The 16,065-nt window shown below is 40.2% G+C and overlaps 1 protein-coding gene across 5 annotated transcripts in view; it reads right to left on the reverse strand.

Moving 5' to 3' along the window:
* The window catches only part of twin (CCR4-NOT transcription complex subunit 6-like twin), a 287,376-nt gene that overhangs the window by 4,503 nt on the left and 266,808 nt on the right, over positions 1–16,065 (reverse strand). For all 5 annotated transcript variants that reach the window (XM_011304860.1, XM_011304858.1, XM_011304862.1 and 2 more), the window contains 3 exons: positions 9,982–10,050; positions 1,754–2,066; positions 212–363 (listed from right to left, as the gene is read on the reverse strand). In XM_011304860.1, the coding sequence (XP_011303162.1) occupies positions 212–363; positions 1,754–2,066; positions 9,982–10,050 (534 nt within the window). The remainder of the gene's footprint in view (positions 1–211; positions 364–1,753; positions 2,067–9,981; positions 10,051–16,065) is intronic.

Genomic DNA, 16,065 nt, shown 5'->3' on the forward strand with positions numbered 1-16,065 from the left:
AGTTCCTTTGTTGCCGTACCATCAGAGGATGCACTCGAAAAGACCGACAGAAAAACACTCTAATGAGTGCTTAAAGAGCGATAAATTTGCGATTCGATTTTCCCTTTTCTTTGAATTGTATTTTTCCCTCCATCCGAGGTACAAAAATACAATTCCGACGGGCAATGAAATATTTTATTACCCCTCTTATTCGAGAAACTTTAGTACTCACCATTATCCCATGCAGCCTCAGTGGTTCTTAAAAGTGCTGCTAATCCGATATTATCCTTTGGCATTACTCGATTCAACATGTGATCCGAGCCCTCGGCATTGGCCATCGCGAGTTGATTGAATTCCACCAAATGCTCCTTTATCAACGTAAATCTGAAAATAATTGGGATCAAATGATATTCGTAGTGTACGTCACGTTCACAATGAGCTCAGAATATCTCGCTTCAATTTTTATTTTCCTTTCAGAATTTCAAAGGACTCTATTCGGAACCTGGGGAAATCCTCGGGGAGATGTACAGGTACTCCCGAAAAGTATTCGCCAAGTAGTTTGCCAGGGTGGAGCTCAAAAGTGCAGAGGCATATCACGTACCACGAGGTAGAATACAATCTCGTTTACCCATGTGTCTCACGTAAGTCCAAAAGTACCTCTCTCAGTCTCTGATTCTAGGGTATAGGAGATATTATCCTCTTTACTATTTAACTTGGCTATCACAAGTTTGATTTTAGAAAGAACAACATCATTTTATTCATCACTTCCCCCGAATTCCCACGTAAATTCCAATTTCGGCAATCCCCCGACCCCAATCAATGAATTTCACACAAAAACGATAAATTTAGCCCATCAATTAATGAAATTAAATAATTCCCCGTCGAAAAAATGTGTTCACCTGTAATTTTTCCGTGGAACCCCCGGAAAAGTGGCCAAATTGTCCGATAAATTAAAGGAAACCCCCCACCCACTGGGAATTAACTCATTTTTAACCGATAAATCGAGCGAAATGAAATAGGAAACTTGAGCAATAATTCAACGGTTGTGAGCGGAGTGAGGTAGAGGGTCGATAGTCAGGTCGATATATTCAGTACTCCAGCATTTAATAGCGGTTCGGTACCCAACTCAAGATATAAACGAACCGTTACAGTATAGTGCAAAATCCCCGAAGAGAGGAGAGCCATCAGGGGAAGGGCAAATACTTAAATAGTAACCAGCACCAAGGTAGAAGCAAGATTGCATATGCTTGGCTATACATCACCATAATGGCCCTCACTCTCTCCAACTATACAGTGGACACGATAACCCGGCGGGCAATGCCTCTCACTCCATCTCCCTCTATCCAACAACTAACAAATATCGCAAACTGGACTTGAACTGCATCGTGATATTGAAAATAAATGCGAGACGCCGATGTAAATAGTGAAATACCAATACGAGTGATATTGTTGAACATTGGTGGAGTGATAAAGTATATAATGGCTGGGTTAATGTGAGTGCTTGGAGGCCCTGAAGAGGCTCTGAAGAGGCTCGCGGTGAATCGGAGGAGTTTCACGTTATCAGGACATTCTGCCTCTCCAGGGCGGCCACTTTTCCCAGCTGAATAAATATAATAAACCAGCCTCAAGAGGTACGGCTAGATCATTCAGAAATTATTGAGATATTTTCAAATTTATCGCAGAATATCTCTACTATTGGATGGAAATAGTAATTGCAAGTTATGGGAAATTTTGAAAATGGGAGTAATTGGAAAATTTAAATGAGTCCACTCACTTGGCAGTTCTGTAGAAGATAGCACAGCCATCCACATACTTTCGATCATTCTCGGCCATGGTCTTTGCCCTTGATTTCGGTGAAAAGATACCATCATAGCCATCGTGCTTGAGCTCGGGTAAGAAAAAGTTGTAGAATTGATCAGTTTCAACTTCCTGCAGGCTGATAATATCAGCGGCATAGTGACGTATCTCATCGAGTATTCCTTTTTTGCGATATTCCCAGTCAAGTGCCCAACTGGGACAGTATCCATACATCTGACGTGTTGCGTATTTGTCGCAAAGAACGTTATAGCACATTACTGTAAAGATACCTGGAACAAACAGATAAAAATTTATGAGGCCTGACAGCACAAAAGAGTGATAATTTATGGCATTACTAGATCATTTCCAGTCAATCGGTTGTTTTATGCCGCTGAAAAAAGCGTTGGCAAATGCAACTGTCGACAAATGGATTTACAAATGGATTTGAAAAATATAATTATTCTCGAAATTGGGAATTCCGTTGATTCGTCGAGCTGACCGAACAATTGAGAATTACCAAAATCTTCTACCAACTTCATTGGAACTAGCATCTCTGTTAATTAGCGAAACTCATCTGGAGGACATCCTAATTCTCATTGGAGATAACGAGTCCGACCGGAAGCCCTGGGATTTCCCCTTGAATAGGACAATGTAGGAAATGGCACTTGTATCTCGAGACGATAGTATATATACGATTGGCGATGCTAGTGTCTTCCAGAGTTACACGAAGTAGAAGAGGTATACCGCATGTGCGGTTGGTTGCACCTTGCCAATAGCATTTGGAGGATACTGTTGGCTTGTGCACCAAGATATCCAGGAGTGGCCAGAACGCTAGACTGAGCACAAGGGTGGGACACAAATAGGCAATAGAGCCCAGTGAGCCAGCATTAAACTCACTTCTATCTGACTACCCCCATGGTCTTGGTTCCACGTTAGATTGGCCATTCCCCTCAATTCCTCGAGGATGAATGTTCAGGCCAGTTGATACTCGTCAGTTTCTCTCGTTCTCTGAGGTTCACCCGGATTTTCACCGTGTCTATTCTTCCATTTTACTGGATCATTTACGACTGTCATTTTATCACAATCTTGGGGCAAAAGATTCTTATCGTCGGAGTCGTAAAGAGCCCCAGGTCCCGGCTTCATGCTAAATCACTGAGTAATTCTGATATTTGACGGATGTAGTGCTGTGACAAACCGAGTGGTCATGAAGTTCATGGCTTGGGGTATCAAGTCTATGGTCTTGGGTGGGTTTCAAGTCCCAAGGGCGGAGATAAGCGGATCAGCATAAAGCGGACTGTCTTACCAGCGTTGTGCAATGTCTGCATAAATTTTATCCCCTGGTTTGCAAGCTAGTCTTCAGCATTAAGTTTTTTCAATGACAGCTACATATTTCAAACCGAGTTTCACCCTCAAAATTTTCAGCATCAAAAAATTCACATGAAATTTTCATTATTTTCAATTCATCATCGACATTATTATTCCATGAAATCGGAGCTCTGGAAATTCATTAAAATCGAGTAACTAGCGCAGAATCACGGAGAGTGTATCTAAAATTACTGAACGCAAGGGAATTCTTTGTTCGGCTAGATTAATGAGCATCTCGATTTGTGCATCTGCTTGATTACGAGCGAGTGTATACCGTAGTAATTTACCCCTGGTGAATCGATTTTCACCGGCCCCGCCTCATTAACAAAATTCACTCCCACGAATTCATCAGTGTAATTTCACGAGAGGGTTTGGAAAGATTGTACAGCTGTTGACATGAATTCGAATGACTCACTCCTCGAGATTCACTCGTGCGATCGCGTCGAGAGGACATTACATGGAGATTCGATGTTGCGTGAGATACGTCTCTTGATAACGGTCCAACCCTTCCATATTTCGTATCACCCGTAGGTGTGTATTTAACAACTGAGAACAATAACGTGTAATGAACTCTGAATTATTAAAAAATTTTTAAGAACCCGAAAAAAAATAAATAAAAATCCTCAATTCATTCGACTACTTCAATATATAGATAGTACGAAATAGTGTATTATCGTTAACAATTGAAATGGATGCGCAGTCTCTCTTAATTCGATTTCAATCTCCAATGGAGAAGCCCCAAGGTCTCGCCATTATCTCGGCTCCTTCGTAAACTGGTGTGTGAACTTCCCGTTTCGATGCAGAAATCTCCAAGTGCCAGAGGTTACCATCAACTTTATCGATCAGATTGGCAAGAGCGCGCTAATGCGTTTGATCCATTTTGCAAAACCTCGGGATTACAATTGCCGTAGTGCCCTCCCCCTAACCCACCGCCAATCGATAAAACGTGATGCGGTTCACTAGACGATAAAGAAAGCGGTTTAAATCGAGATAAGCAACCGATCACGTAGTCCTTTCAGCGGGTAGCTGTTGCGAGTTCAGTACAGTTGTTTTCACGGACAAACCACTTGCTTCCCCCTCCCCTCAATCATGAGACAAATCTCATCCGAATATCCACATTTTTTTTTCAAATCAAACTCAATTCGCCTTCATCAAATCATAACTGAGTTCCCTTTGATCACACCCTCGAAAAAGAAAACATGGATGAGAAAAAAAAATGATGAACCAATATCACTCGGAGATTGATCTTTCTTTACCCTGGATGGGATTTCTGATTTCCACTGTGGGATGAGGGCAGTCGAGGGAATGATCCCTGGGTTAATCAATTTTTCTCCACTTCATTGTGACAAACATCTTGTTACCGTCACAGCTGATGCTATCCGAAATGGTGGATGTGGTGTACAGAAAAGGGAGAAAAGGGAGAAAAGGGAGAAAAGGGTAGATGAGGGAGAAATGGGAGAAATGGGAGAGTATGAAGGACTAATAAGATCAAGGTTGACTCACTGATAAAAGGTTAGCCCTGACATGAGAGAGAACCGCACTGGATAACGAACCCATCGAGATGATGAAGGAAGAGACAATTCGATTGATTGCACGGACAAATTAACACACCAGTGGAGAAAGGGAGGATCTATCGAGTTACCCTTAGATAAATAGAGTACGAAAAGAGTCTGGAGTGAGAATGATGGGTCATCGGAGCATTGATCACGGTGAATATATTCCAATCATAATTAAAGTATTGATACGAGCATTACGCGATGCCTTGAGCGGCTAATGTTCATTTTGCTTGCGTCAGTCGATTAGCAAACGGCAGTCAATTACACTAACAAATTCAGTCATAATATTTCAGAACTAGCCAAGAGGGATCCATCGGATGTGGCCTTGAATGTTACCGATGAACGATGCTAATCGATCGACGTCGACCAGTCGTTCTAGTCTCCATTATTCCGCCATTCAGCAGTTTGTCACAGCTTATATGACTCCGCTGACTTCGATGGAGATAATTCGACTCGATGTTTTCAGGCATCGTAAAACAAAATGTATGCACTTCCCCGTGGGGCATTGACTACCTTCCCTCACGTAGAGACACGTGTGGAGGAATTGGTTGAGGTAGCCGACCTGTTAATCACTTCACTATTGCAAAGTGTTTACTGGTGAGAAAATATACCCTGGAATGGCCCCTTCGGGGTATCAAGACATATTTTCCCACACAATCCTCACTATTCAATGGTGCACGTGTTCTATCGTGCTACCTTACATCATTTGGCACTACGACAGCTCGATATCGCTGAATTAGAAAATAAAATCACAGATAAAAAATTGACATCGGTGATATACCTCGGGGTCTACCTGTGACCCCGGTGGGGTGGCACTGGGGGGATGGGAAAAATGGGCTTGCCCATTGCATTCACTATATCAGTGGTTATAGCACCAGATTGCCAAGATTCAAACTTCTATGTGGCATTAAACGCTGCGGGAGTTCAAGTCTTCTGTCACGATCGATTCTTGATGCTGTTGGAAATTCCAGCTGATGCCTCCATGCAACGATAATACATTTTCTATATTTTCCGAGGGGAGAGATACCTTTGCGGTGGGAACTATTCTCCGAGTTTTTATCATGATAAATGAAAATAATTGTCAGAAAAATTTTTGAGAGTGGCTTATACCTAAAGGTCGATTCGCTCTCGAAGCCAGATGAAGTGTGACGATGAGCGAGATCCTCAGAGGGTGATAAATAATCGACTTAACACCTCTCGGTGGTTCTCTCATGGTCACTCTCATCCCCCTGATTTATCGACACGAGATCAGCCAACACATCATCACTACGGAATAAATTCACCTTCACAATTGAGAACTTGATGATGTGTGAGTCGGCGTTAGGTCTTCGTGGTTAGCCATGGGGATTATGGCAGAGAGTTCAGTATGCAAACTGGGTATGATAACGCGAGCAATATGACAGTTTTCCCCGGTGAAATGATCTTACTCGGTGAACGAGGGTAATAACCCACAGGCCGCAATGAGACGCAGTGCAGGTAATTATAATGCATCGTACAATGATGTACATAGTTACTTTGGAGTCGTTAATTTCATGAACCCCATGTACAGATTTCATGTACTCATCGCAGCTATCGTACGTCAACTGCGGTAATTTCCCTTGCTTTACGATGGAACTCAATGATTTTTTATTATACTCTGAATATCTCCACCGATATATTTCTCATCAATGCACTTTATCGAAGTACTTATCTCACGTTGGATTCGTATTGATCTGCTCCGGGACAGTTATTTCCCTTGATATTTCTCCATGATCGTTAATATTTAAACTCTCCACAGCCGGAAGTTGTAATTATAGGCCCGGAAAAAAAATGTCATCGGAATATTTTTTTCAAATTTTCAAAAAATTCCTGGAAAACATTTTAGAAATTTTTCAAAAATTTGTGTCGAAAATTTTTTTTTATAATTTTCTAGAAATTTTTGCGAATATAATTTTTTCTTTTAATTATACTGTTGTTTTCTTACTTTTTTCATTTTTCAATATTCTCAGAAAATACGCCATCTAAATTATAAAAAAATTTCCTATTCAAATTTTTGAAAATTTGGAAAAAATATTCCGAGTACAATTATTTTTTTACCCGAGGGGAAACAAATTGGGATCCGAAAAAATGGAACCGAACGAGTTTGCGAGAGGCTAGAGTGAAATCCACGAAAAGTATCGGCAAAGGTTCTCCGATCGTTGAACGAGCCCTGAAGAAATCCATAGAAACAAACGACCAAGAAGCAAAATGCAAAGACAATCGACGATGGAGCGGTTCGGGAGTCCATTTCAAAGGCAAGTTGGAGACTCCTATAAACACACACCGAGAACTTCCTGCTCACGGGGATTCCCAGTGGGTGCAGCAGTTAACCATCGGTATTATAATAGGGTACGCATTATAAATAATGAATAGCGTAAAACCATAATGAAATGATTTATCGTCTTTATCCACAGTGGACTCCTGGCAATGGCTTCTTTTCGGCCTCTCCCTCTCATCCAAACTCAGAATGGGTCTCCCCTGATTAAGTGTAGTGTAGCACCATTCTCTGTTATTCAATGCGATAAATCTACTCATGAATACGTGGATCGGGTGGCACCATGGGGGTGCCCCAGGAAAACTCGTGGCTCTCGGCATGAGGATCGGGATCAAGGTGATGTCATTATGCAAGGTCATTGCTAAGTCCAGACCCAATGATTTTTTCCCTTGCGATTTTTTTTTTTCAAAAAACATAATTGGATTCCATGAAAAAAATGGTTTATTGAATTAAAATAGTGAAAAGTTATTAGTGTGTATTTTATGTATCACCTGTAGATTGAAGATGAATATGAATATTTTATATTGAAATAGATTTTTTAACGAGACTCCTAGCAGGATCATTGAAGATGTCTAACTGGTTAACCACCTGGAAATGGCCCCCCCCATGTGCTAATGCCCAGAAGGCACACCATCCAACCAAACCTCCAGTATTCACACATGATTCGTGACCGTGAATCTCTAATCGAACGATAAATTCCATTTGCAAATGCTATTTGTTAAGTTGTAACCCTGGAGATACGATGAGTGAGAGAGGCGTATAATCCGATGCTTTGCATATTTGTGCATCCTGATATCGACAGCTCATACATGCCAGATTAATCTGTTACATTGGGTGAGGGAGAGCTCGAGTCTAGCAAGATGGTGCAATATATTCTGGGAAATGATGTTGATTGCAAGAGATGGTAGCGTTGAATATTCACCCTCTTCAGGTTTGATGGTGGTTTTTTGATTTCAAGTAATCGACGATTGGAGTGGAAAATGCCGGAAAATATGTCTGAACGGAATGTCTGGTTTGATACGAGTTGCGATAACCATTTGGAAAATTATCATTAATTTGGTGAACAGATAATTAATTTCTCTCGAATCAGTGGATTGGCGGTAATTATGGAAAATTTAGTAATCGCGAAATGGCTATTGGAGAATATTGGTGTCGATTTTTGGAATAATGGAAAACGTAATTTTGGAAAAATTGCAGTTTTATTTAATTTCATTTGGGGGAGGGTGGGAGGTGCGGGTAGTTTAGATATTTACTGTGCGCTGTTGCCTGGGGATAGTCTTAATCTGTTCGCCCGCCTCTCGTCGATGATCCTTGGGTGTGATTATCAATTAGCTTCGGCGCTGTGTTATTATTAGAGCGCATTAATGGCGTCACACCGAGACTGAGTTATGGGCCGTATGTACCCTGCGGGCGGTTATCCGTTACGCTCCCTAGAATACATACGGTGCGTAATGCATTGTTAGTCACGGCAATCTTGTGGCTACGCCAGTGGCTTGTCTTTTTACATTCGAGATATCTCAATACCAATCTTTATCATTGATGACCGTTACTTCGGGATTTGACATCTTCAGTTATTTCCTACGTCTTACTCGCTGATTTCTTCCATTGCGCGCGCAATTCTCCATTTTCTTTTCTCAAAGAGTTCCTTTCAGAGATTTACCATTTACCAGAGAATGAAATACCGGGTAAAAAAAATTGTAATCGGAATATTTTTTTTTATTTTTAAAACTTGTCAGATTTTTTTTTTAAAAAGAAAAAAATTTTATGGAAAGTAAAAAAACAACAATATAATTGAAAAGGATTATATTCGCAAAAATTTCGAGAAAATTATAAAAAAAAATTGCCGAAACAAATTTTTGAAAAATTTTTCAAAACATTTTCCAAAAATACAATTTCGTTTTCGGATTTTTTTTGGTTCAAAAAAAAAATCTCGGAAAACTTTTCCAGAAATTTTTGGAAAATTTGGAAAAAATATTCCGATTACAATTTTTTTTTTACCCGGAACTTTTCGGTGACAATTACCGAAATAATTTTCGAACGTTAAATTTTAAATGTTTTTCCCTGAAAAATTCAATTCCGGATTTTCACTTTCGCAACGACTGTTCCGTAATTGTAATTGTTATTGAATATTTCGCTCTTTGTGTTTAAAACTGGCAAGAGTAATGTTATCGATAAAAATCAATGCCCCCGCATCGGGAATGCTAGAAAAATAATTTCCGTTGATATTGTTTCGTGGAATATATTTTTATACGAATATGGCTGATGGGTTGTCGATACTGATGTAAGCTGCGGTCTCATCTGCGCCAATAGTGAGATATGGTGGTGTTAATTTCCGCTGAATCAAGAGCACAAGCGTGACGCTTATGGGACTATGATTGAATACGTTGTGAGAAATACACCACACCCTGCTGCGAGATAGATATTGATTCTGTTTTGCCGTGATGATAAAATCCATTATGCTGATCGACAGCCGCTGATTGAAGATAACAGTGCATTCGAAATACTGATTTATCGGTGGAGATGAAAAATGGAGTTGATGAGAGAGGGAGTGATTTTTTTAAATTAAATTCTCGCGCTCGGTGAACCTTCAGTTCTCTTCATGTTCAGTCGGATTTCGGTCCCTCCAACGGGGGTTGTTAATAGGGGCTCGCTTTCACAGGGGCTGCTATCGACGCCCGAGTTAATTAATCAACTTACGCATTTCAGAAAATACAATTCCGGCCCTCTCCTTTCTGCGCAGTAATTAATATTTCGCCAACACCTCTTACTTTTATCCAAAGACGCGAATTGAGGGAAATTTAATGAATTGAGTAATTGCATTTTGAATTATTCATACACAGAGTAATTCATGTGCTGTAGCCTCATGAGCTGGAAATTATCGGCGGTTTATTCGTTAGCGATGATCGAGTGGAAGGTTCGACGATCAATCCGGCGAATCAACCGTCAACAATCAAAACAATCATGCACATTCAACCAAATTGAGTTACTTACACGTTGGCCGGGTCCTGTTGGGTCTTGTCAACGGTATCCATGGTCTCTGCGGTGGATGATTCGCTGTTACTGAAACCATACAAATGAACAAATGTCAATTATCGTTACACGGGTGCTGGTCGAGTCGAGTATGTAACCCGGTTAAATGGTGCCTCGAAATTTTCGAAAATTGCCAGTGTAGAATCAGAGAGCACGTAACGAGATATTACCGCATCAATACAATCCAGCTGAATCATTGAAAACCAACGGAGTCTCCCGCTGCAATCGAATTTCCAGTCTATTTTCATTGGAATTTTAGTAATTCAATTAAACGTACCCGTGGGACAACTCCCCTCCATAAACCAAATGCGCAGAAGAACGTGCCATGAATTTCGCCGAATGAGAATAAATAACGCAGGTCACATTACCCCGCGATAAATCCGGCCATTGGAAATTACCATAAGTCAGACTTATTAAAAAATGAATAAAAATAGAAGAGGAAAAATGAAATATTAATTCAAAATAAAAATCGTAATTCCCTGTACCCTCTTGGGTCTTCATCGTGAGAACGATACAATTCGTGCCTTAATCTCCCTCGACACGCGATACCCAACCCCCGGGTATTATCCCTTTGAAAACACTTACATCGCCATTTTCTTGAAAAAAAATGGGGTACACAAATTTCTTCTTGATTTTCATTATGAGAAAAAACACAACTGCCTGGATTATTTCCCTCAATTATTTGATAACAGCATTGTGAAAATAGCACACCGCAAATGATATGGTGATGTATAATAGCATGTGAAGAGGGGGTTGTGTCTAACGACTCCTTGAGCGTCACATTAACGACTACCAAGCAAGTCCTCCTCCGCGTAATTCAGCCTTGACATGAATGAGGGTACATTAGGCCTCCCTTCTATTCATACATTCTGCGTAGGAAGGAGGTGGAAGATGATAGAGAAAGTATCATTACAGCATGAATGTCAAAAGAAGTGGAGGGGCACCGAGTGCAATCAACAATTCAGACCGTCTCATTTTCCCGGAGACCGCCGGAGGTTTTTGACTCCGAAGAAGAGCCTCCACAGCGGCCATCACCCCCAGGTTACCCTAGACATCATTCAACTCCTAGACTCACAAACGAATTATTCCAGTGTTTACACAGTCTCTCGAAATATCCGTATCTTTGTACTCGGGGTAAAGAAATTTCTTTAAAGAGATGAGAAACGAAATAGTAAACGAAGAATTGTGTTGTCTATATTTTCCTAGCAAATGCGATAACAAAGTTTTCGAGTTGAATGCCGAGTTGGCATTGGTGCATCTCAATACCCCGATATGAAAACTAAAATTTGTCCTTTCAGAAAATCTCATTCATAGGGTGAGTATTCAGAACAGAGAATTACTCCTCTCACGGAACAATTCTGGCTCTCTCCCTCCATTGAATTATTGACACAACTGTCCAAGTTTTACGAGTGAGCCCTTTTGCCCTTAAAATATTCAACGAGTTAACACTGACGCCCGGTGAAACAGTTAAATGTTAGTACCCAGGGAGAGCGGCCATGTGCCACAGTGTTTAACTTTTCTCCATGAAAACTGGAATGAAATTTTGCAGCCCATAGTGCAAGAGAATACACCGTTATATCACGTGTAGTTATACACAATCTGATTGTGGCCCCCTTCTGGCTACCTCTTGTTTTATAATAATTACATTCTCCAGTACACCGACATACCACCAACTGGACATTCTATCTTCGTTTAACACCTGACTTGGCAACATTTTCAGTGACATATATCAGGAAGTGTAGATAGCATTTACAGTGGCAAGTGAACACCAGCCACTATAATTGCAGAGCGATGAGTATAAACCCATACACCAATGGAATTCAACTGCAGATGTACAAAAGCTGAGTGAAGAATGAGATATGAAGTGGTGTGGGAAATGAGTCAGTGAATGCCTTGGATAGATACAAACTTGTGAGCCTTCATTAAGCTTGTTCATTACATCAGTCTCGCTCTGACCCTGCACACCTTTTTTCCATCCACACCACGGCCAAGTCGTTATAATAATAAATAATTAACTCCAGTTTGTAAATAATTAAGCCTCATGCTGACTTTTTTTTTCACCGCTGACCACCACGCATCAGCGATTCTGCATATTATTTATTTGTACATGCCTCTGGTTTTTTTTTCTCTAGGAAATTATTCCCCTTATCCACTTCTTTATTTTCGTATTTTTTCATTTCGCGGACAAATTGAAGTTCCAACTTCAATTATGAAAATTTTGAGGATTAAAATTTTGGGGTGTGTTGTTGGGAATTAATTCCGTTAATGCTGCACCTTAAAGTGGATGGAATAATGGTTTTTCATTTTTTTTTTCAGGGAATCTGTCGAACAGCCGCAAAGTGATGAACACCGGAGGCTTCCCCAGGGGGATTTACCCGTGGAAACTATGAAAGTGCCTTGAGGAACCAGTCAGGGACCCCCGGGGGACTATCAGGAAGATTACGTAGGCGACGACGACGCGGGACCTGGAAACTGGCGCGAGAGAGATCTTGACGGGAAAAATGGAAGACAGGGGAAGGCAAATGGAAAGAGGATGGAACGTGGACGAGTGACTGGAGATGATCCCTCAGCGACGACTTGGATATCTGGATTATGTCCCCTCTGGAGAGTCTTGTGCCCAGAGGCAGATCTCGGGCAGATTGAGCGGTCAATCTGGTGGAACTTGCTTGCACCAACAACGAAGGGGATGGAAAATGGGGTGACACTGTGACGTTGCCGGAAGGGTGTGACGCCAGGAATTACTTCACCGCTTAAGCAATTTCCAAAGTACCTGTCGGGGTACTCCAATTACGACGAAACATTCCACTCTCCGTACACCACTGCAATATAATCTTGATATAATATTTGGGCTTTTTAATTTTGGTTTTCAAGTTAGACTTCAGCGGACAGCATTTTTTTTATGATATATCCAGGTAAAAAAAATTGTAATGGGAATATTTTTTCCAAATTCTCCAAAAATTTCCGGAAAAATATAAAAAAAAATTTTCCAAACATTTCCGAAAAATACAATTGTTTTGTATACCAATTTCTTTTTTGTTAAAAAAAAAAATTTTCTGAAAATTTTCCAGAATTTTTTGGAAAATTTGGAAAAATTATTTCGATCACAATTTTTTTTTTACCCGGGCATTTTCAGTGGATTAAGACAATTTCGGGAATTGCGAAAATTCAAGGAAATTTAGCAATTACCTAAATTTTTTTACTACAAAAATTATGTAAAATACGAAATTTTTGTTTTCCGCCCTTATAAAAAAGAATAAATAAAACTTTTGTTGCATAATTTGTAAAAATCATTCCAGCCCTTTATAACTGAAATAATTCAGTCATCAATGCTCGCTTATGACGAGTGCTTTGAATATTAAAACATTGAATTCCGTGGAATGTTAATATGCGAAAAGTGGGGAAAATGCGGCATCTCGAGTATTTTTTTTCATCGAGTGAAATCCGTCGAAATGGATCAGACGAATGTCGATTCGACGTGCCGAAAATAGCCAATTTTCATGCAAATTATATTTCCACCGTCGCCATGAAACTAAATGAAAAGAATAAAACGACAAAAGTGTAAGAGTAGAAAAAAAAAGTGGGAAAAAAATGAATAGAACAGACTTGACTGTGAAGTGAGGTATAATTTGGTCAAAAAGACCGTGGATGGAAAATTCACTTTGATAATGAGCTCCACTTTCAACGATGGTGGAGTCACACAGCGTAGGGAAGTACGAGCTGAGAATAATATAACTTGAATATTCCAGGCAGGAGTGAGAGTGGAGTGTGGTTAATTAAACTGAATTTAGGACTTTGAAAGTTGGGTTTTCATCAAGAGTTAAAAGGTAAAAGATACTTGGATAATTATATGATACCTGATCATGACACCAGGCTAATGATATTACCCGGACTCTAACTTTCTCGCGAATACACGAGAATTCTCGGATCAGTGGGAATTTAAAAAAATTTAATAAAGACGCTGAATTACTGTTATTTTATTTTTCTATCCAAGCAGGTGGACTTTAATTAACTCGGCAAGCTCATTCACAGAATCTTTTCAGTCTTCCCTATGGATCCTTCGTGTGTCCTGGCATCTAAAGTAGAGCCTTCATTGCCTGGATAAAGTCTGGATCCATGTGGCTCTATCTTTCAAGTCTGAAACGAGATTATCCCTGTTTCCCATGGGTTTTCTTAATTTTTTAATTTTGACCCTCGATAGGACTATGGAAAAATATCCAGCAGAAAACGTAAGGACGCCCTATCGATCGCCGATATCCCCGAGTAAGAAATTCACACCGATTTATTTCAGGGTTTAACGGGATTCGAAAAAATGCGATTGTTATTAATCGTTGGTTAACTAAACGTACAGCCTCGACTATCTCTCCACTTCTTTAATCGTCTTTCCCTCGGTTATTCACTTCCTTTCGGCTACTTTGTCGAGATCTTAATTAACTCTGTGATTTCGAGGAATGTCGTGTGTCTTAACATCGGGCCGCATGCACTCTCGGGGTTTTAATCGCCCTGACGCATCTGTGCGCCTTCGGCGAGTTCTCTCTACTCGATTTGCCCGGTTTATTTATTAGAAAAATAAAATAATTCAAGTAGTTGTTGTAAGAGATTCGAATGGAATTTTTTCATACGGCGCAATGAGAGAAAAAATTTATCTTCTTGAAAAAAATTCACCCGACGCAAGTCCAAGGCGCGAGTGTCTTGTTAATTTGAAAAATTGATTTTAATATAATAATATAATAATATTATAATTTCTGCAGCACTGTGATTCTACTCGAGAATTATTAAACCCGCGTTTTTAGGTGAGAGTGGAATGAAAAAAAAATCTGCACTGGGTACTTGATGTAATGAACGAGTATTGAATTGTCGACGAGCCCTCCCTCTTCCTCGACAAGATTTTATCACCAAGCTGCACCGAGAGTGCCATAAATCTCTATCTATGAAATTTAATAGCACGAGATACGCCAAAGCACTCTCTCGGCAAATTTATATTTTCTAATGACTCCAGTTAATTTATGTCCTCCAATTTGCTGGAGCTGGAAGCCGGTCTTGGCCATTTTCATACGTATCCCGAGAGCATTAATGCACTCGACCTTTTCCAACGTTATACCCCGAATATGCAAATATTTCCTTGATTTGCGCGTACGAAAACCTGAGGGGTTTGAGAAATATGTGCACTGGTAATACATGCGAGAACATGGAAATTTGTAGTGTACACAAGTTTGATGTGCCAGGATGCAACTAGTAACAGTAAACTCAAGACATCTTCGTGATGTTCTATGAAATATACATGTTACGACGTTACACCTGGGGGTTGGAAAACATCGATACAACTTGTCGGTGAGTAGTAACGGAATAGCTTCCGGACTGGAAACTTGAAGGGAGTGGTGATGAGGACGAAATAACCCGAGGAGTCTTCATCCAACGATAAGGACTAACACCGAAATAGCTTTTTAACGTTGCAAGCTAATCCTCCATGGGATTAGTGGGATTAAATGCCACCGTATTCTTAGTGTCAGCGACTCAGACATTTTATGGAAATGGATCTACCCTATGAGCATACTGGACTAGATGAAATTGCCACTGAGCCGGGATATTTCAACCCTTGCCAAAAGAGAAATAGCGAATTTTCCTCGTCCAGTCATCATTTCGTTCACCAGTGAGTCATGACCTTTCTTCCCCAACACTATTTTCACTGATGAGAAATCTGTCGCATGTTTACGATGCTCTGGTGGAATTCGTAGTTGAAAATGTCGGGGGGTGATTTTTGCGGGAAATGATTTTGACTCGCGAAGCGGAAAGACGGGAAATCGAATGGATTTGAGGGTTCAAGATGGCTGACCCGATTTTCAAGATGGAAAAAAGGTTGTGTAAAAATTGCACTGAAATAACTCGATAGGTGATACGACAGGATGCGTATTCGATCGATTTTACTTCGATTTCGATATTCAGTCATTCGTACTTGTAATGCTGAGAATATTGCGATGAAAATTCTGTACCTACTCGGGTAAAAAAAAATTGTAATCGGAATATTTTTTAATCGGAAACAATTGTATT

This window comes from Fopius arisanus, unplaced genomic scaffold (assembly GCF_000806365.1).
Source record: "Fopius arisanus strain USDA-PBARC FA_bdor unplaced genomic scaffold, ASM80636v1 scaffold00039, whole genome shotgun sequence".
Lineage (NCBI taxonomy): Eukaryota > Metazoa > Arthropoda > Insecta > Hymenoptera > Braconidae > Fopius > Fopius arisanus.